Source organism: Narcine bancroftii, chromosome 4 (genome assembly GCF_036971445.1).
Source record: "Narcine bancroftii isolate sNarBan1 chromosome 4, sNarBan1.hap1, whole genome shotgun sequence".
NCBI lineage: Eukaryota > Metazoa > Chordata > Chondrichthyes > Torpediniformes > Narcinidae > Narcine > Narcine bancroftii.
This window is the reverse complement of record NC_091472.1, coordinates 90902614-90925709: the sequence shown is the minus strand read 5'-3', so window position 1 is coordinate 90925709 and position 23096 is coordinate 90902614. Positions and strand designations below refer to the sequence as shown.

General features: G+C 39.9%; 1 protein-coding gene across 16 annotated transcripts in view; it reads right to left on the bottom strand.

Annotated features, from left to right (window-relative positions):
- The window catches only part of map4k3a (mitogen-activated protein kinase kinase kinase kinase 3a), a 350582-nt gene that overhangs the window by 29955 nt on the left and 297531 nt on the right, over positions 1 to 23096 (bottom strand). For 13 of the 16 annotated variants that reach the window (XR_011355889.1, XM_069931965.1, XM_069931967.1 and 10 more), the window contains 5 exons: positions 19225 to 19263; positions 18686 to 18770; positions 18521 to 18600; positions 18255 to 18315; positions 4680 to 4797 (listed from right to left, as the gene is read on the bottom strand). Coding sequence is in view for 15 of the 16 variants with exons in the window: in XM_069931965.1 (XP_069788066.1) it covers positions 4680 to 4797; positions 18255 to 18315; positions 18521 to 18600; positions 18686 to 18770; positions 19225 to 19263 (383 nt within the window). In the remaining variant the exon portion in view is untranslated. The remainder of the gene's footprint in view (positions 1 to 4679; positions 4798 to 18254; positions 18316 to 18520; positions 18601 to 18685; positions 18771 to 19224; positions 19264 to 23096) is intronic. The other 3 variants (XM_069931966.1, XM_069931970.1, XM_069931972.1) reach the window with 1 other exon arrangement.

Here is a 23096-nt window from a genome sequence, read left to right as displayed (position 1 = left end):
TCAATAACCACTGCCCTGTGGCTCTGAACTCCACCATTATGAAATGCTTTGAGCATCTGGTGATGGAACGCATCAAAGCTTACCTCCCAGAGAGCTGGACCCATTTTAATTCACCTATAAAAGAAATTGCTCCACAGACAATGCTATAGTCTTGTCCCCTCACTCTGTCCTGACCCACCTGGAGGACAACACCTCATACGCCAGGCTGCTGGTCATTGACTTCAGCTTGGCTTTTAATAAGTTCATTCCCCATAGGCTAGTGGAGAAGATTTTCTCGCTGGAACTCAACTCCCCTCTCTGTAACTGGATTCTGGACTTCCTAACAGAAAGGCTACAATCTGGCCAGGTCAGTAACAGAACATCGAGCACCATAATGTTGAGCACTGGCGCACCTCAGGGCTGAGTGCTCAGCCCGCTCCTGTTTATGCTACTGACCCACAAATGCATTGCCGGATCCAACAGTGTCATCTAGTTTGCAAATAACACAACAGTAGTTGGCTTCATCAGCAATAACACAGAAGAGGTGGAAAATCTTGTGAAATGGCGCAAGAGTAACAACCTGAGTCTCAATGTAGACATGATGAAGGAGATTATCATGGACTTCAGGAGGACCATGAAGAACCACCCTCCACAACAAATCAATAGTGGAGATAGTAGAGAGCACCAAGTTCCTTGGAGTCCACTTAACCAGTGACCTAACCAGTGACACAACATCTCCTTATTTGTCAGGAAGGCACAACAGCCACTGCACTTACTGAGCAATCTGAAGGGGGCAAAGTGACCTATCACCATTATGTCAAGCTTCTATAGGAGCATTAACAAGAGAGTTGTGGCTGACTACATCAAGATTTAATATATTGTCATTGTAATAAAACAGTGTCATATTATATGAAATTGCTTTTGCCTGCTGTAAGGCAGATAGATGCGCAGAAATTGCCTGAAATGCCTCTTACAGTCAGAGAAAGTGAAGCAAAAGAGTGTCTGCAGATTCGCCTCCAGCACTTCTCCAGCCTCCACAGCCATATTCCAGTCTAAACCATTTACAGAGTCCAATCCAAACCATATGCAACCCAAGCTCCAGATTCAAACCTCCGACATGGCCTTCAGTGCCACCGCACATCCTGGTTCCGATACCTGGTACCCCTTCAGCCAGTTTCGAGCCAATCTCCAGCAGACCACAGCCTATGTGAGCCTCCCAACAGCAGTCTCCAGCAGCCCACAACCTTCATGGGTTTCTCGCCTTGAGTCGCCAGCAGCCCAACGCATGTGTGGGTCTTTCAGCAAGAGAGCCTCTTCACTGGCCCGCTGCCATAGCCACCATCCCGGTGGGTCGTCTCCTCTACTTCTCCTTCTCAGATGGGGGATGGTCTCCCTGTTGTCGGGTGCCCTGTGCCAGTCCTCCACTCCCCTGGAGTCTGCAACCACTTGTGGCTGCTGCCGATCATAGGCACCGCCATCTTGGGTGCAGAACTCATGGTTGTGGAATTTTAAATGAAACTACCTTCAGCTCCTTTAATGAGCCATTCAAAGCCTGTGCAGAGCTGACGGCAGTTGACTGGGTGATTGGACCCCACAGAAGCACTGTATCTCCGCTCCTCACTCCCCGTGGGTCCACACCAGTGGCAGCGCTGCCATTATAGCGGCTCCGGCAGAACCGCCATTTAATCTCATCACATCACAGTGTGGTATAGTTACTGCAGAGAAATGGATCGGACGTCAATCCACCGGACCACAAGAGTGGCAGAGAGGATCACTGGAGTCTCCCTCTCCCCACCATTGACGTGATCTACTGGGATCATTATCTGAAGAGGACACGCAAAATCACTGAGGACCCCTTCCACTCTGTACACAGCATCTTTCAGCTACTCCCATCTGGATAAAGATACAAGAGTATCAGAGCCAGCACCCCAGGGGAGGAACAGCTTCTTCCCATGGACAGTGAGAAACAATCAAAGGAACTGCTCACAATAACCATCCAAGACTCTCATATATAACTATATAACAATTACAGCACAGAAACAGGCCAATTTGGCCCTTCAAGTCCATGCCGAACACCTTCTCCCACCTAGTCCCAATGGCCCACACCTACCCCATAACCTTCCATACCCTTCTCAACCATATACGTATTCAACTTCTCCTAATATTAAAATCAAACCTGCATCTACCACTTTGGCTGGAAGCTCATTCCACACTCCCACCACCTCTGAGTGAAGAAATTCTCCCTCATGCTTCCCCTAAACTTTTCCCCCTTCAATCTCAATCCATGTTCTCTTGTTTGAATCTCCCCCACTCTCAGTGGAAAAGCCTATCCACAATGACTCTATCTGTTCCCCTCATAATTTGAAATATGTCTATAAAATCACCCCTCAATCTTCTACACTCTAGGGATTAAAGCCTTAGCCTGTTTAACCTTTTCCTGCAGCTCAAACCCTGGAACTCAGGCAACATTTGTGTAAATCTCCTCTGCACTCTCTCCATTTGTTGATGTCCTTCCTATAATTTGGCGACCAAAACTGCACACAATATTCCAAATTTGGCCTTACCAATACCTTATACAACTTTAACATGACTTCCCAACTCATGTACTCAATACTTTGATTTATGAAGGCCAACATACCAAAAATTTTCTTCACCACATGTAACTCAACTTTCAGGGAATTATGTACCAGAATTCCTAAATCCCTTTGTTCTACTGCACTCCTCAATTGCCTACCATTTAACATACATGATTTTTGTTGATTATTACTACCAAAATGTACCTAGTCCTGATCCCTGAGGCACTCCACTGTCACAGACTCCAAATTGATAAACAATTTTCCACTACTATATTCTGGAATCTCCCATCCAACCATTGTTGAATCCATTTTATTACCTCAGCATTAATATCTAATGATTGAAACTTCCTAAGTAACCTCTTATGTGGACTCTTGTCAAAGGCCTTACTAAAGTCTATATAGACAACATCCACAGTCTTCCCTTCATCAACCTTCTTCGTAACCTCCTCGAAAAATTCAATAAGATTTATTAAACATGATCTACCACGCAAAAACCATGTTGACTACTCCTAATCAGTTCCTGGTAATCCAAATTATTGTATATTCCATCCCCAAGAACACTCTCCATTAATTTAACTACCACCGATATCAGACTCACAACCCTATAATTACCCGATTTACTTTTAGAGCCTTTTTTAAACAGTGGCACAACATGAGCTATCTTCCAATCCTACGGCACCTCCCCTGTGGCTAATGACATTTAAAATATTTCTGTCAGACCCCCTGCTATTTCTACACTAACCTCCCTCAAGGTCCTAGGGAATATCCTGTCAGGATCTGGAGATTTATCCACCATAATTTTCTTTAAAGTAGCTAGTGCTACCCCCTCATTAATCTGTATATTTTCCACGATCTCACTACTTGTATTCCTCATTTCACCTGACTCAATATTCCTTCCCTTAGTGAATACTAAAGAAAAGAAATCACTTAAAATTTCCCCCATCTCTTCTGACTCCTCACATAGCCTTCCCCTCTTATCTTCAAGGGGCCCGATTTTATCCCTCACTATTCTTTTACTTTTAATGCACCCGTAGAAACCCTTATTTTTATCTTGCCTGCCAAAGCAGCCTCATATCTCCTTTTAGCCATTCTAATTTATTTCTTAAGTTTTTTTGCACACTTTATATTCCTCAAGCATCTCATTTATTTCCTGTACACATCCCTCTACCTCCGAACAAAATTCTAACCTTCCCTTTAATCCTCATAGGGACATACTGACTCTGTACTCTCAAAATTTTCCCTTTGAATATCCTCCATTCATCTGTTGCATCCTTCCCAGAAAATAAATGATCCCACTTCACACCTCCTAAATCCTTTTGCATCTCCTCAAAATTAGTCTTGTTCTAATCAAGAATCTCAACCTTAGGCCTAGCCCTATCCTTCTCCATAATTAAACCTAAAACTAATAGGTTATTGTTCATGAAACAAATATTAATTTATATTTATGAATACTAATTCTGCATATCTATTTTGTGTTATGTCTTGTGGAGTGCCTACATGTTTTGCACCAAGGTCCAGAGAATGCTGTCATCAGGTTATACTTCGCCAACCACCTGTTTTAGTGGAGGTCCTTGGAGGGCAATTAGGAAACAATCTTGGCTGGGTTTTGTTCCTGTAACCTAGAGACACTCAAACCAGTTTCAAAACACACAACTGCTACTCAACCAGAGTCAAATTTGATCAGAGCATTTTGGAGAATCTAGGATATCAGCAGAAAAAAAAAATCAAAATATTGCAAATGTTCTTTTGGAAAAAAAAGGTTCCTTTTGAAAAAAGGTCATTCGCTTTAACATTAAAGCTATTTAGTTTGTAGATAGATAGTAAATAATATGGCCTGCTACACAATGGCTACACATCACTTTCCTTCCTATACCCTTTTACATGTTTATGTAATCTCCTAAAGAAACTTTTCATCTCCTCGCCTCTGGGGGGGGCTGTGTGTGTGTGTGTGTGTGTGTGTGTGTGTGTGTGTGTGTGTGTGTGTGTGTGTGTGTGTGTGGGGGGGGGGGGGGGGGAGGGGAGGGGGGGTGTGTATGTATACACAAAATCCATTCTTCTTCAAATTCATTGCACCAACCCAATACTTCACAATGCACGATCCAAAACAAGAAGAGCCCCTCTTACCTTGGAAGTATTCTGTCAGGAAGTTTGTATGCAGGAATAGAGACTGGCAATTTTTGCATTTGTCTAGCATATTCAAAAAGTCCCAACAAGTTGTGAGAATAAAGTTGGGAAGCTTTTCCTAAAAATAAAAATGTTTTCAGTATTTTACTTGAAGAATATAAAATCAGATTACAAGATAGAAGCTTATTGGGGAATATTTTCTGTTGATTTCACACAGACAAGAAAATTGATAATATGTGATGATTATTTTTCAAATTCAATTATGAGATGTGGTAGTTAGTGGCAAGATCAGTATTTAATCTCCAACGCTAATTACCCTTAAGTAGCAAGTTGTTTTTAAACCACTTCATATTGTGTAGCAAAGATACCCTCATGAACCCTTGGATAGGGAATTCCACAATTTTAAGTAAGTGACAATGAAGAAATGTCATTACATTTCGTGGCTGGGCATTGACATTGTCCGCCTATCATGTCCACACCATCTATGATGCCAATCCAACTAATGCCATCTGCCTGTACATCTTCTGCACCCCTCTATTTCCTGCCCATTCACATATCTGTCCAAATGCCTTTTCAATGTTGCTATCACTTCTGCTTCCGGACACCTGGCAGCACATTCCTCTGCAACTTAGAGCATCTTGCAGTTGGGGAATTTCCAGGTATTTGTTGCTTTCATGTGCAATATACAAAAATGGAGGAGTTCAGCAAGTCATGCAGGAGCGATGGGAAGTAAAGGCCAGAGTCCTTTGTCAAGGTATGAGCAAAAAGCAGGTAGGTGCCTGAATATAATGGTGGTGGGGGGGGGGGGGTGGGGAGAAAGAGAGGGGAGAGAAGAAGGGACATGGAGAGGAGCACAGGCTAACAGGAAGAGGTCACAGATGTATATGGGTGGGGCAGAAGAGAGAAAAAGCTGGGAACAGGAGGGGTATCTGAATGGAGAACCAGGAAGAAAGGAGACAGGGATATGGAAAAAAAAGAGATATGGGAGGAGCCTAATGGAAACTGGAGAAGACAATATTAAAGTAATCTGGTTGGAGAATGCTGAGACAGAATATTAGTTGTTTTTTCCTCCAATTTTCAAATGGCCTTGGTTTGGCAGACATGAGGCCCTGGACAACAGGAATTCAAGGAACAACAGCCAGAAAATGTTTAAAAGTCAGTTGGAGCAATCAGACAGGTGACCCATTTCAAACAGTCCGTAAGTGTTTAAAAGTTGGTTGGAGCAGACAGGTGGAGGTGTGAGCAGGTGACCCATTATAAATGTCCATATAAGTGAGAAACTGTGCAGCAGAGTGGTCATTGCTTTGGCTCAACAGGCTTCGGCAAGAACAGGTAAGAGGCAAGGGTTATAATGTAGGTTATTAGTGTTAATAGATTAGGTATTATGACTGTAGGGTTACTGCTCCGTATCAAGTATCAGTTCTGGGGTCCCTGGGAGACTCTAAACCTTCCCCATACCCACCTCTGTGCCAGGTGCACTGAGGTGCAGCTCCTAAGAGAATATGTTAAGAAACTGGAGCTGCAGCTTGAAGACTTAATGTTCATTAGGAAGAGTGAGGAAGTGATAGTTGGAACCTCAGGAAGTATGTATAGAATACCTCACGGTCATCCCCCTCAACAACTAGTTTATTGTTTTGGATAGTACTGGGAAGGATGACCTGGCAAGGAGAACCATAGGGAGCAGGTCTCTAGCACTGAGCATGGCTCTGTAGCAGAGAGGGCGAAGAGGCTTGCAATAGTTATAGGAGATTCCATAGTGAGGAGAACAGACATGAGATTCTGTGAGCCTGATAAAGACTTCTAGATGGTGTGTTACCTCCCTGGTGCCAGGGTACAGGATGTCTCAGAACATTCTGAGAGGAGATGGTGAACAGCCAGAATTCTTGGTCCATGTTGGTACCAAAGACAGGCAAGATCAATCAGGAGGTCCTGAAGAGGGAATACAGGGAATTAGGGAAGAAACTGAGAAGCAGGACCTCCAGGGTGGTAATTTCAAGATTACTGTCTATGCCTTGAGCTAATGAGGGCAAAAATATCAAGATCAAGCAGATAAATGTGTGGCTGAGAATCTGGTGTAATAGTAGGGCTTCAGATTCTTGCATCATTGAGATCTCTTTTGGGAAAGGTTCAACCTATACAAAAAGAATAGGTTTTCACCTGAACCCAAAGGGCCCCAATATCCTGGCTGGCAGCTTTAATATAGCTGTTCAGAGGGGTTTAAACTAAATTGGCAGGGGGATGGGAATCAGAGTGCTAAAGAGGTAGGAAACAGCAGTGAAGCAAAGATAGTGTGCAACAAGGATGACAGGCAGGTGACGAGACAAAATAATCACTGGAGGGATGACAGAGACACAACACAATAAAAAAACTAGTCTAAATGTATTATTCTTAAATGCATGCAGCATTAGAAACAAGTTGGATAATCTTGCTGTTCGGCTGCAGGTTGGAGGAAATAAGCCATTGCTGAGTCCAATGATAGAAGCTGAACAGCCTAAGATAAGCAGTGTATTGCAAGGTCGGCAGGGAAGTAGATGGGGTGGTGTGGCTCTGCTGGTAAGCAACAATGTTAAATCACTGGAAAGAAGGGACATAGGATCAGAAGAGGTAGAGATCTTATGGGTTGAGTTAAGGAATGGTAAAGGTAAAAGGACACTAATAGAAGTTATATACAGGCCCCAAACAACAGCTGGGATGTAGATTACAAAATATAATTAGAAATAGATAAGGCATGTCAGAAGGACAGCGTTATAATAATTATGGGGGATTTTAATTGAAAGTAGATTGGGCAAAGTCAGGTCAGTACAGGATCTCAGGAGAAAAGAGTTTGTAGAATGCCTGGCTTTTTAGAGCAGCTTTTGATGAGTCCCCCAAGGGGTCGGGTGTTCTACTGTGAAATGAACTAGAGGTGATTAGAGAGCTTAAGGAAAAGGAACCCTTAGTAGACAGTGACCACAATATGATTGAGTTCACTTTGAAATTTGAAAAGGAGAGGGATTTTTAGAAGGATTTAAGGGGGAGGGGGGAGTGAGGTTTATTTTTTTTAACCAGAGCCTAAGTTTGTTAGTGGGTTGGTTGGTAAAAAAAATTTTAAGATAAAATGAGTAAATTGAATTTTGCAACTTTTAATGTTAAAGGGATGAATCATCCAATAAAGAGGAAGCGAGTTTTAGACTATATCAAGAAGATGAAAGTGTATATTGCTTTTCTGCAAGGGACGCATTTGACCAAAAAAGAACATTTTTAAATTGAAGAAAGATTGGATCGGACATGTATTGGCATCATCTTTTAATTCAAAAGTGAGAGGAGTGGCGATTTTGATACATAAGAGAATACCTTTTTGAAAGTGCTGGAAGAGTTTTGAAGGTAGATTGTAAATTGTTTTCTGAAACATGGACTTTAATGAATTTATACGCTCTGAATGAGGATGAAGTACAATTTGAAACTGATTCATTTTTGAATTTGAGTCAGTCAAATGAGAATGTAATGGTAGGTGGGGATTTTAACTGTTGCCTAGATCCATTATGGGATAAATCTTCAAAAATTGTCAAGAAAACTCAAATGGCTAAAATATTGGGAGAAGTAATGGGGGACTTGAATTTGGTGGACATTTGACACATTTGACATTTGACTGAGAAAGATTATTCATATTATTCTGCCCGACATGATTCATTTTCTGGAATAGATTTTTTTTTAGTGTCGGCTCATCTACAGGGAAGAGTAGATTTGGCAGAAGTAAAAGAAGAATATTGTCAGACCATTCATTATTGTTGATATCCCGTGAGACTACTGTAAAGGCTGAGAGGAATTACCGTTGGAGGTTTAATGAAATGTTACTTAGGCAACCTGAATTTGTTATGTTTCTAAAGGATCAGATAAAACATTTTTTGGAGATAAATGAGAGATCCATGCAGAGTAAATTCACACTGTGGGAAGCTTTGAAAGCATATTTAAGAGGTCAGATCATTAGTTATATGGCTAAAGTGAAAAAGCAATATAACAGGGAATTTCTTGAGTTGGAGAAAGAGATTGAAGAGTTAGAGAAAAAATTTCAACAGAGTGCAATGGAAGATAATAAGATACAGTTAGCTAATTTAAAACTCCGTTATAACACAAAACAAACTTATAATTATGAAAAATTGATTTTGAGATCAAAACAGCAGTATTATGAATTAGGGGAAAGAGCACATAAAATACTAGCATGGCAGTTGAAAATGGAACAAACTTCCAATATAATTAATACAGTATGTGGAAATTCAGGTATTACTTATAAACCACAGGATATAAATGAGGAGTTTCGTGCTTTCTATCGGGAATTATGAGGATATCTGAGGATAAGGTGGATGTTAAACAGATTGATACTTTTTTGTCTAATTTGAATTTGGTGGTGTTGGAAGAGCAAGATGTAAGATTGTTAGATAATTCATTCACAGAGTTTGAATTGAAAGAGGCATTACAAGCAATGCTGAATGGAAATCACCTAGCGAAGATGGATTTACGGTGAAATTTTATAAGGAATTTCATGATTTGCTGTTTCCAGTATATATGGAAGTTTTCAGGCAGGCCATGGATACTGGATTATTTCCTGAATCATTCTCAAGAGCATTGATAACGGTAATACCAAAGAAAGATAGAGATCCATTGAAAGTTGGTTCTTACAGGCCTATATCTTTACTTAATGTGGATTATAAGATTGTAGCAAAAGTTTTGGCTAATAAATTGGCAAATTAGTACATGGAGATTAAACAGGATTTATTAAAAATAGATATTCAGTTGATAATATTACTAAATTAATTACAATAATTAATGCGGCAAGTTAATCAATCAATTATATTAGCATTGGATGCTGAGAAAGCTTTTGATCGTGTAGAGTGGAAATTTTTATTTAAAGTGTTAGAAAGATTTAAGTTTGGGCCATTTTTTATAGGTTGGATTAAGGCATTATATAAGAAATCTTCTGCACAAGTGGTGACAAATGGTCAGATTTCTCAAGCATTTAATTTGTGTAAATCAACTAGACAGGGTTGTCCATTGTTTCCAGCCTTGTTTGCATTAGTAATAGATCCTTTAGCTCAAGCGATTAGACAGAATATGACAATTCAAGGTATTACAAATGGACAACATGAGTATAAAATCAACTTATTTGCAGATGACGTATTGATATATTTATCAAAACCGAAGAGTTCATTACGACCCTTTCAAGAATTATTGGAATATTATGGGTCAATGTCAGGATATAAAGTAAATTGGGAGAAAAGTGAGATATTACCAATATCTGAAGAAGATTATTCCGATTGTAGGCAAATTACTAATTTTAAATGGTCTGAGAAGATTAAGTACTTAGGGGTATTTATTGATAGGGAATTTAAGAAATAGTACAGTTTAAATTATTTACCTTTATTAAACAGGATTAAATCTGATGTGAATCGATGGAAAGATTTACCATTGACATTAATTGGCTGAGTAAACTGTGTTAAAATAAATATCTATCCACGTATTCAGTATTTGTTTCAATCAATTCCATGTTTGGTACCGGGGAAATTTTTAAAAGAATTGGAAAGGTAATGGACAATTGGAAAGGTAAATTATCAAGAGTATTGATGCAAAAGTTGATGTGGTCATATGACTTGGGAGGTCTTCAATTACCACATTTTCAAAATTATTATCAGGCAGCACAATTGAAGTTTATTAGTAGATTGTTTGATATTGACCAACCACCAATGTGGGCATATGTGGAGATGGATCAGATACATGAAAAATCATTACATAATTTTATATATAAGTGGAATTTATTTCTTTTGCAAACATATAAAGTTCCAGTTTTAATTCATTTATTTAAAATATGGAACAAGTGGAATAGGTCTATAGGTTCGAAAGAAATATGTTCAATTAAAACTCCGCTATATCAAAATCAATGGATTCCCTTCTCAATGCACAACCCTTATTTGAAGGAGTGGGACTTAAAAGGTTTGGTATTAATTGTTTTGAGGCAAGTTTATTTCTTTCATTTGATAGACTTAGGGAGAAGTTTGGAATATCACGAAATTCGTTATTTGCTTATTGTCAAATACAGGATTTTTTAATTAATAAGTTTGGTTGAGACTTGATATTACCAAGGCAATTGAAGTTTGAAATGTTGCTTATGGATAAGGGAAAGAAAGGGTTTGTTTCAGAGATATATTTGTTATTACAATAAAAAATGAAGAAGTTTGGAGTGTTGAGAGTAAGAGATAAATGGGAACAGGAGTTAGGTTATTCCTGATGGCCTGATTTATTTCTACATAGTGTTACAAAATTAGTTAATGTGCGTTACAGTTTAGTTAATTATAACTTTTTACATCAGTTATATTTAAGTCCGGAAAAGTTAAATAGGTACAGTTTTAGGGATTGTGATTTATGTTTTAGGTGTGGAGATCAGGTAGGTACTTTTATACATTCTGTGTGGGAATGTTCAAAAGTTAAATCTTTTTGGGAGAAAATTATTAAATTTTTGCGAGATTTATTTCAAATGAATTTGTTTATGGATCCATGGCTGTGCCTATTAGGATATATGAATCCATTAACAACAAGTTTAGATAAATTTTTGGTTGCGTTTATTCATTTAAGTTTGACAGTAGCTAGGAAATGTATAGCGGTAACTTGGAAAAATGATGTAGGCCTAAGTATACAGAGGTGGCATAATGAAATTCAATCATGTTTGTATTAAGAGAAAATTACATATAATTTGAGGAATAATTATTCTTTTTTTGAAAATATGTGAACTTCATATTTGAAATGTATGAAGTTAAATGTTAAGTAATTATTATTTTTATTTTCATTATAATTCAACCCAAGCTATATATTTGTATTTTGTAATAACCTTCTTTCTGTATGTTAAGCTCTGGAGGGGGGAAGGGATAGTAAGGGGTGGGGGGAGGGATAGGGGGTTGGAGGGTGGGGGGGGAAAGGAGAATAAGGGTTTTGTATTCCTTTGTAAAATTTAAAATAAAAAAATGTTCAAAAAAAAGGAGAGGCTAAAGTTAGATGTGTCAATATTTCAGTGGAGTAAAGGAAATTAGTCACATGATAGAGGAACTGGCCAGAGTAAATTGGAAAAATACACGAATGAGGAAGATAGAAGGTCACCAATGGCTGGAGTTTCTGTGAGAAATGACAAAAGTGCAGGAGAGGCACATACCAAAAAGAAAAGAAAATTGTGAATGGAAAAATTAGAGAATTGTGGCTGAGGAAGGAAGTTTAAGCCAAAGTTAAAGCAAAAGAGAGAGCAAACAAGGAAGCAAAAGTAAGTGGGAAGGCAGAGGACTGGGAAACTTTTTAAAAACTTGGAGAAGAGACAACTAAGAAGGTGATTAGGAAAGAAAAGATAAATTATGAAAGGAGGTTACCAAATAATATCAAAGAGGATAATAAAAGCTTTTTTAAAGAGTAAAAGATTGATCAAAGTTTTCATAGAAACAATAGAAAATGACACTGGAGAAATTGTAATGGGAGACAAGGAGAGGGCAGAGGAACTGAATGAATATTTTGGACTAGTCTTCACTGTGGAAGACATTAGTAGCATACTGGACTTTCATAGCTCTCTCAGAAGAGAAGTGAGTAAGGTCACGATTATGAGATAGAAGGTACTTGGAAAACTAAATGATCTAAGGGTAGGTAAGTTTCTCTGACCAGATGGAATGCATCTTTGGGTTCTGAAGGAGGTTACTGGAGAGATTGTGGAGGCATTGGTAATAATCTTCCAGGAATAAATGGAATCTGGCATGGTACTGGTGGACTGGAGAATTGAAAATGTCACTCCGCTGTTTAAGAAGGGAGCAAGGTAGCAGAAAGGAAATTATAGACCTATTAGCCCGACGTCAGTGATTGGGAAGCTGTTGGAGTCAATTATCAAGGATGAGGTTACAGAATACCTGGAGGTGCGTGGAAAGATAGGCCCTGATTCCTTGCATCATGCCTGACAAATCTATTTCAATTTTTTGAAGAGATCACAAGTAGGATAGACAAGGGAGATGCAGTGGATGCTGTGTATTTTGATTTTTAAAACATTGACAAGGTGCCATATACAAGGCTGCTAAACAAGATGAAAATCCATGGAATTACAGGAAGGATTATTAGCATGGCTGGAGCATTAACTGGTCAGCAGAAAACAGAGAGAAAGGGGATCCTATTCTGGATAGCTACCAGTTATATGTGTTGTTCTGCAAGGGTTGGTGTTGGGACTGTTTCTTTTTACATTGTATATATATATATATATATATATATATATATTTGATTTAGATTATGAAATAGATGGCTTTGTGTCTAAATTTCCAGATGATACCAAAATAGGTGGTTGGGGAGATGGTGCTGAGAGACTGAAAGGTTGCAGAGAGACTTGGATAGATTAGGAGAATGGGCAAAGAGGTGGAAGATTAAATACAATGTTGGAAAGTGTATGTTCATTCATTTTGGTGGAAGAAATAAACGGGCACACTATTTTTTAGATGACGGGATAAAATTCAAAATTCTGAGGTGTAAAGGGACTTTGGAGTCTTCGTGCAGGATACCCTAACTGTGACCTCCAGATTGAGTCATTGGTGAAGAAGGAGAATGGAATGTTGGTATTTATCTTTAGAGGGATAGCATACAAGAGGGATGTAATGTTGAGACTCTATAAAGCACTGGTGAGACCTCACTCACTTGGAGTACTGTGTACAGTTTTGGGACCCTTACTTGCTGGCATTGAAGAGAGTTCAGAGAAGATTAACTAAAATGATACCAAGAATGAAAGGGTTAGTATACGAGAAAAATTTTCAATTCTTGAACTGTACTCGTTGGAGACAAGAAGGATGAGGTGAGGTTGGGGGGCAGTGGGGGCGGAAATTACAGAACCATTTCAAATGCTGAAAAACCTGGACGGAGTAGATGTGGCAAGGATATTTCCCATGGTAGGGGATTCTAGGGACAAGAGAGTGTAGAGAACTGTGGCACTCTATTATCAAACTGGCATCTGGTTGCGGGCCCCCGCAGGATCAGGAGTTCCCGGTGGCCAGGGGGCACAAAGAACTCTGGGAGGCGCACAACTTCAAGGGACTGGTGATTTTGATAGTATGCCAACTCTAATTATTTAAACTCCTGCAAAGATTCCATTAAATAGTTCTGTTGGTTCAGCTCACAGACAACTTCTGTTGTGCTTTATTTACTGCATCACTCACTACAAAGGCATTCAGGATAAAAGGGTATCAACTTAAAACAGAGATGTGGTAAAATTTCCTCCACCAGGTGGCTGTGGAAGTGAGGTCGTTGGATGTATTTAAGGCAGAGATTGACAGCTATTTGATTTGTCAGGGCATCAAGGGTTATGGGGTGAAAGCCAGGGAGTGAGGCTGAGTGGGAGGATGGATTAGTTCATAATTAGAATGGCAGAGCAGACTCAATAGTCCAATGGATCTTCTTCTGCTTTTATATCTTGTGGTCTTGAGAACAAAGAGAACGAATTCTTTGGGTGCCAATCATTTTCATTTTACTGTGATCTTCACTTTATGATTAAGAGTTTTTTGGCAGCATCTAAATCCTCTGGTATATTTCCATCAAAACAGAATTTTTAGCAAAAGAAGATTATGAAAAGTCATTAATCTGAAATGTGAATTTGTTTTCTCTCTGTTAATGCCTTACTTGTTGACCTGCTCTGCCTGGTAGGGATTTCAAGTGCCCAGGAATGAGGAGGTTTCAGAAGGTAACAAACACAGCCAGGTCCATCATAGGATCTGACCTCTCATCCAGTGCAGACATTTCTTGTGAAGGATAGCCTCAAGAAGGCAGCCAACATCATAAAGGACCTCTATCATCCGCGACACAACCTGCTCACTGCTACCATTGGGCAGAATAGAGCCTGAAGAACTGCACCTCTACATTCAGGAACAGTTTCTTTCCAACAGTTATCCTCTCTTTGCTACACTAATTAGGGACTGCTCTGAAATCAGGAAAGACTTGACTGCACTATTGCTAAGTTACTTTTTTTTTGCACCAGGATAACTCTGAATATTTATTATCTATTTTTGTAGTTACAGTATTATCAATTAAGTGTATTATTGAAGTGGTGTTTAGTTGTTTTGTAGTTTTTTTTACAAAGGACCTGTTCAGGAGGAGCAAGACTTTTGATGTATATATGCATTGTTCAATATAAATGATAATAAACATTATCTCCAGCAATTTGCTTTTATTTCAGTTCCAGCATATGTATTTTTTTTGCTTTTGAAACATTGATTCATAACCAAATGAGCACATATGCTAGTATAAGCCAAGTAACGGTTTAGCTTTGTTGTTAAACAAACTCCAAAAGCTGAACTCTGCCACACATCTCCCTTGAACTGCCTCCTCCTCACCTTAAATACATCAGTTTTTTGAATGGACAATGAACCACAGACACTATCTCACTTTCTCTTCTTTTGCACTAATAAATTTATTTATTTCAATATAATTTATAGTAATATTGGCACCTGTAATGCTGCCACAAAACAACAAATGTCATGACATGTTCATGACAATAAATTCTGACTAAAATTTTGTCCCCCTGAGGGAGCAGCTTCTCTGCAGGCATTTGTTAAGTCTTAGCCTTCAAAGTTGACAGTCACAAAGCATTTTTAACTCTTCTCTTTCCCCTGCTGCCATGTGCCAGACAATGCAAATCTTTATGCTCAAGATTACCCAATTGTCTGGCATGTAGGAGGGAAAATGGAAGCACAAAACCTCTGAAGAATGCAGTAAGGTTCCCTCAGCTGTTCAACGGTGGGATTGTATCTCGTGCTCAGCCATTGTCAAGTTCCTCTTTGGCCTTTACCTGTCTGATACCCATGGATGTTGTCTCATCTGCCAAGTTTCTCCAGCAATTCTTTATCTCCTCTTAGGCCTTTACCTGCCTTTGTAGCTGCACTTTCTGGAAAGAATATGGCTTAAAGATGAGGCCTTCATCAATCAAAGCATTGAGTTTAGAAGTTGGGATGTTATGGTGAGGTTGTACAAGACATTGGTGAGACCAAATTTGGAGTATTGTGTGCAGTCTTGATCACCTGACTACAGGAAAGATATTAATAATGTTTCTAATAGAACATTCTTCTGCTATCTTCAAGTAAGATCTTTTTAAGGGAAAAATTAGGACTGTCTATGACCTTGCCTAGATGTAGTAATGTGGAGATTCTAATTCGACAGGGGAATGTATGTAAATTTATTTCTCGAATGTATTACATATTCCAATGTGAGGGCCCAAAGCCAGGCTTACACAGGTTAAGGGAAGGATGGGAGTCAGACTTGGGCACAACAATCACTGAAGAGTGGTGGCAGGACCTGTGTCTGGACAGTGTGACTGGGGTTATTAACGCCAGATACAGGATGATGCAATATAACTTCTTGCACCAGTTGTACCTCACACCACAAAAATTATATAAATCAAAGCCAGAAATTTCAGAAATATGCTTTAGGTGTGGTGTGGAGATTAGAACCTTTGTCCACTCCACCTGGCTATGTACAAAAGTGAGATCCTTCTGGGTGGACCTGAGGGACATTTTCTACAAGATCCAGAGTTGTACCTTCTGGGAGACATTGGGAACGTGAGTTTTAGACTGTCCAAATATCAAATTCAGTTTGCAAAGGTTGCCTTGGGGGTAGCCAGCAAGTTTATAGCAGTTACATGGGAGTCGGACTACCAACTAAATTCCTCATGATGGAATGTGGAAATGCAAAATTGCATTCCCTTGGAGAAAATTACTTACAGTCTAAGGAGGAAACATGATACAGTCGTTAAAAGTGTGGCAGCTATATCTGAATTGCATGGGTATGTAGATTGACTAGCTCCCCCTCTCCTCAAAATAAGGATATTATAAAAATATGTCCCAGCAGGGAAAGGAGTGGAGTTAAAGAAGAGGAACATGGCGCAGGCAATGTGTATGTTTTATTTTTAGTCATTTTTTAGTTAGTTTTTTTAATAGTTTTCTTTCCTTTTATTCCTTATTTGTGCTATTTAGTTTAGGTTGTTCTTTTTTAGGTTTCAGTGGGGGCTCTGAACCCTACTTGTCTTTGTATAATCGGTATGGGGACAAGGGATGTGGGGGCTAAAATACAGACTCTGTATGTTCCATGAATGTTGAAAAAGACTGTATTGATTGTTGAAATTACTTTGAGTTTGTAAAAACCAAAATAAAATATTAAAAGAAGGTAGCAATATGATTGAAAGAGTGCAGCAAAGATTTACTTGGATGTTACGTGGACATCAGGAACTGAGTTATAGGGAAAGGTTAAACGGGTTAGGACTTCATTCCCTTGAGGGTAGATGAATGAGGGGAGATTTGATAGAAGTATTTAAAATAATTAGGGGGATAGATAGAGTAAATGTAGATAGGCTTTTTCTACTGAGGATAGGTGAGATACAAACCAGAGGGGGAAGTTCTTTGCAAAGAGAACAGTGGGTATGTGGAATGAGTTGACAGCTGAAGTGCGAGTTCAATTTTAACATTCAAGAAGAATTTGGCAGGTACATGGTCTTTTTTTTTTCTTTTTTAATAGATACATGGTCAGGAGGGGTATGGAGAGCTATGCAGGTCAGTGGGACAAGGCAAAAAAAAAATGGTTCGGCACAGAAGGGGCCTGTTTCTGTGCTGTAATGTTCTATGGTTCATTAGAGTTTTGAAGAATGAAGGGATAACTTGTAGAGACGTAAAATTGTGAAGGATGCATAAAAGATAGAAGCTAAAAGGATGCTTCCACAAATAAGTAAGTCTATAACCAGGGGATATAACCATAACCAAAACATAAATGAGTAGAAATAGGCCATTCAGCCCATCAGGAGTAGGTCAGTAGGATAAGGCAGAATAATAGTTCGGCACAATACCCAATATCAATAATTGGGTATTTTGACTACCCCAACAGTAACAGAAACTGCAGCAGAGGACATGGTTTGGCAGGAGCAAGAGTTATTGAAATGCATTCAAGAGAACTTTGTTATTCAATACAAAGCAAGTCCAGTGAGAGGAGATGGCGCTTCACTTTAGAGAATAAACCTGGGCAGTGAGAAAGGACAGCAGGCATAATTCAGTCAAATTTAACATTGTTATAAAATGGAGACAAAAGTCAAGTCTACAAGTAATTTCATTTGGCTGATATACGACTTTGTAGTGAAGGACTGGAAACAACTCCCTGAAGGCAAATCAGGGTTAAAGCACTGGGAGGCATTCTAGATTCAGAGGACAGTATGTGTTCAAAACAAATATGTGCCAGTATTACAAAGCTTCCACTTCCAGAAACCCATAGATGACCCATATAGGAATACACAGAGTAGAAAACCCCCACAAAAATCAGAGTACCAAGACCTCAATATAGCCAAAAGCTCTAAAAGTAAATGAGCTGCAAAGGTGAAATTAAAAAGATATTTGCAAATAAAAGTCAAGGGAAGCCACAAAATAAGCAGCAGATCAAGCCGTATCAATGCACCATCTCTCCTGTTATTATTTCAAAGTAGAAACTGTAATCCATTTTTGCCAATTAGATGCTCAAGAATAGTTTTAAAAAATAACTTTTCAGTTATTAAAAAAAATTTTTTCAACTTACCAGATATTGATAACAATGAATTGTTCATTACATACAACCACGTGCACCTTCTCTGAACGAGCTAAAATTAAAATACAAGGTCACTAAAAATAACATGATTTCAAGAACAAAAAGTATAAAATGCACTTCCTTCCCGCCACTATTTTGTACCTCAACTTCAGTACACCATTTAATTCAAGGACAAAGATTCTAAAACGTCCCCTGAGTGCATCTCCTTTGAGGTAATGCTTAACTCAAAAAATTTAGTTAAATGGCTAATTGCTTACCTGCTCCATTGAAGTTTCATGCAATTCATTAAGGTTTAAAGTATAAATGCCTTCTTCAGCTCCAAATATGAGGTACTGATCTAGAAAGGTAAAAAAAAATTTAATGCATGAAAAACAGAATACAAAGATAAGAACTTTTTTTAAATTTCTGGATTGGATAAATACCTCTAGTTTCTGGATTAATCCATGAAGTTGCACAGTGAATTTTCAGAGGGCAACCATTAAAAACTTTCGAGAAACATGCACCCATCTGAAAAAAATTTGTTTTAGTTTACTTTTATTTAAAATTCTCTTACACTTGTCACTTAAAATAATATATCAAGGTATTTTCCTCTACAATGATGGTGTGATTGGTTGGCTGGCTCCAACTCAACTCGCTAATTAATATACTCATGTAAAGCATACTTCATACAATTTGGTCCTCTTTACCTGCTGTCATGATTCTAAACATTTCACAAGGAAACATAACAATAAATAACACACATCTTTCTGAAACAGCAATCACAATATTTTAACTTTGTAATTAGTATTGCCCTGGAACAAATACAGGGAAAATTGTATAAACTACAGCCACAGCAAAACTCTGTTGCAATTAGTATTTAATTCTCATCCATCATGCTAAGCTCATGTATTACATCACGCTATTTGTTAAACAATTCAGTTTTGTATAGTGAATTCCTGTAACACCTAAGTCCAACTTTTACCTTTGTCTGCAAACTTATTTCATAATGTGGTATTACTGCCTAAAAAAATCAGAACAAAAATAAACTATATTCCAAGCGTGTAAAGTGTATATCAATTCCAATTTATTTTATTTATAAATGTCATTAACCTTAAAAGTTATTATAATTTTTTGAGAGGCTGTCACCATACATCCATTGGTCAGTTCCCATCCTCTGTACCAAAGCAAATTTCATAACTTTCTATATTCCATTTTGATTATTTTATTTGTGCTATAGTTACACAAATTCCTTCATAAGAGATCTCACTAAATTCAGTACTAATTCAATCAGATCACAATCCTTATTGCATGCTAATCCCAGGGCCCTTAAAGCAAAATGATGGTGTAACTTCTCTTGTGGGTTCCTGGGAAAGACAGTTCAAATTATCCTCATTTTAGCTCCTGGAGCATTGTTTTTACAGCTTATTATAATGTTAATTAACAGCTATCAACTTTTTAATAATATCAAAATGAGCAGCCTCTAGCCTATAAACATTCTTAGATTATCTTCCCAGACTTCCAATGGACCTCACAATTCTCCCATTGCTATTTTAAAGGAACTCTGTCCCTATAAAACCCAAAGCCATCTAAAACTTGAAAATCATTTGCATTCATACCCCAATCAAAAGCATACAAAATAAATGGATTGTGGTGGCGCACATCCTCATGGTGAACCAGCTCCGCTTGTATCGCCACGTGGCGGGGCAGCCATGGGGAAATGGTGTCGTCAGAGGTTTCTCTCTGACTCCAGCATCCCTTCCAGCGCGCACCCTGGGCAGAGATTATGATGTCACAATGAACCAGGTGACTGAGCTCATGCTGACCTTATAGGGGCGTGCTGAATTTGAATAAAAAGTGTCGTTAACGACCCTCAACGTAGTGGCTGTGTTTCTTCCACTGTTCACACCGCCACAGTGGTGACCCTGACGAGCTCAGACATTTATCTGGACTCAAAACACCATGGATTCAGCAGAGGTTAACGCTGTCTCCATCAAGCTTCCCCCTTTTGGACCCACCAACCGAGAACGTGGTTCGGGCAGGCGGAAGCACAATTTCAACTCTGCAACATCTCCTCAGATGCTACGATGTTCTATCATGTCACGAGCGCTCTGGACTAAGATACGGCAGCGAGGGTGGATGACATCATCCACCAGCCCCCGGCTACGGGCAAGAATACCACCCTCAAATACCTATTGCTTGGAACTTTCAGGCTAACTCCCCAGCAACGGGCTTCCAGGCTCCTTCACCTAGATGGGCTTGGGGACCGTAGTCCGTCGGTGCTGATGGATGAAATGCTGGCCCTGGCGGAAGACCACAAGCCTTGTTTTCTCTTCAGCCAAATATTCTGGAACAGTTGCCGGAGTACATCCAGCTGCTCCTCACAGATGAAGACTTCTCGAACCCGAGGAGGGCAGCAGCCCGTGCGGATGCCCTCTGGCGCATGAAGGAGAACGAGGCAGCTCTCAACCAGGTGGCATGACCAGGAGCCATCCGACCGCAAGCCATTCCCAAGACCAAACCAGACTGGGCCAGATGAACTACCCTGAGTCCTCCTCGGGATTAGGATGGCACCCAAGGAGGCCCTGCAGGTTTCATCAGCAGAGATGGTCTATGGCGCACCACTTTCCCTGCTGGGTGAGTTTTTCGCCCAGATCCTGATACCACGGCCACCGACAAAAACCTGTTGGCGGACCTACACAGGCGACTGGCCTCCCTAGCTCCCCCAGCCCCGGTTCGCCACTGCACCCGGCCATTTCATTTCCCAAAAGGGCTCGACTCGGCCCAGTTAATTTTCGTATAGAGGGGACCACAAGGTGCACCGCTACAGCGACTGTACGAGGGGCCATACAAAGTCTGGCGGAACCTTCACCCTGGACATTGGGGGGAGAGGGGAACTTTTTACGGTGGACCGCCTGAAGGCGGCCGATCTGGACTTATCACAGCCGGTGATATTCCAAGCGCCGGGGCCGGCCACCAAAGCGACGGGACACGTATCCGGTTCTGGGGGGGGGGGGGGGGGAGGGAGGTTGTGCGGCAGTGGACAACCTCATGACGAACCAGCCCCGCTTGTTTTGCCACGTGGTGGGGCAGCCATTGGGAAATGGCGTCATCAGAGGTTTCTCTCTGACTCCAGCCTCCCTTCCAGCGTGCACCCTGGGCAGTGATTATGATGTCACAATGCACCAGGTGACTGAGCTCATGCTCCCCTTATAGGGACGTGCTGAATATGAATAAAAACTGTCATTAATGACCTTCAACATGGTGGTTGTGTTTCTTCCACTAATCACACCGCCACAGGATAATCGTTTTTCATCTCTAGCTTAAGAGTACTTTATATTAATATGAATTTGACCCATACCCAATGAACAGCTTGATTCTTTCTACGTTGTGAATGTTATAATAGACAGATTTCCTCCTCTCCATCTTCTTCTATAATTCGTTCTTTCTCAGAACCTCAAAATGATGAGACTCCTTATCTCATTTAGAATTTTCTCTTCTCCAGCAACTTAAAAAAGTGCCACCTAATCTTTAGCTTCCAACATACCTCAGCATCTCTTTGACTTAGCTGCTTTCAGCACTGCAGACCTGCACACTCAGTATGATTTAGAAAAAACAATCACTATTAATAACTATCTCTGGTCTAAGTAGTAACTTTAATTTTTATTTTAAATGAGGCATTTTGTAATACTTTGGACAACTTCACATCATCTCCATGTTATGTTATTTTTATGAATGAAATCAGGATAATTAAAATAACACACTGTGTTGAAACTGGCTAAATCTCATCTGAACAATGAAACATAGATGTCAATTTACAAATGTTTCATGCACTCATTAAATAGCAAAACCCACAGCATGGCATGAGAGTATTCAGCAACATACTTGTGTCAGCTTGTTGCTTCAGAAATCCAATTCACCCTGTCCTTTCCCTACAGCCCTGGAAAAGTTTCCCCTTTCCTGTGATAAAATCCGCACTGTATTAAAATACTGCATGAAAAATCAAAGCATTCAAAATTTGTAGCAGTAGGCTTCCAGTGATTCCGCAGGCAGATCCTAGAAGCATTATGGCAAAGGAAAATAATTTTTAGAACTGGGTGATTCAGGGCACATCGAGTGCATGCCGGATTGTTGCAGAGCAAGGGCCACTACCAGCTGTGTAAGTTTGGATCAAGCAGGGGCACAGGATCAATACATCATTAAATGGTATAAGTTGCCACTATAGTGGGACATTCCAGTTAGATAAATTTTCTTCTAGTATAGAATTCTGTTCTTGATTCTATTTCATGACCACTGCCTGAAAGTCCATTTTGTAGCTAGTGGTGCAGTGAATAAAGCACAACAGAAGTTGTCTGTGAGCTGAACCAACAGAACTGTTTAATGGAATCTTCACAGGAGTTAAAATAATTACAGTTGGCGCACTATCACAATCACCCGCCATCTGAAGTCACGTGCTTCCCAGAGTCCTTTGTGCCCCCCGGCCACCAGGAACTCCTGATCCCGCAGGGGATCGCAACTGCAGATGCTGGTTTGATAATGGAATGGCGCGGTTTGCCACATAAAACCCACATCCAGAACGGGAGCTCGGAGGTGACACCGAAGTCTCATCTGTACGGCTAGAACAGGCCAGCGGATGCCCCCTGCGCTGGGGACATGCCACTTGTATCAGCTGATCTAGGTCCGCATGTGTTGGCTTAAGGCTATCTACTGAAACAGTTACTTGCCTGCTGCCAATGTCTATAACAAACGTGGAGCTGTCATTCCGTACCACCTTGAAAGGACCTTCATATGGCTGTTGCAACAGCATCCTGTGCGCATCCCTGTGCAGGAATACATAAAGGCAGTCCTTGAGTTCGG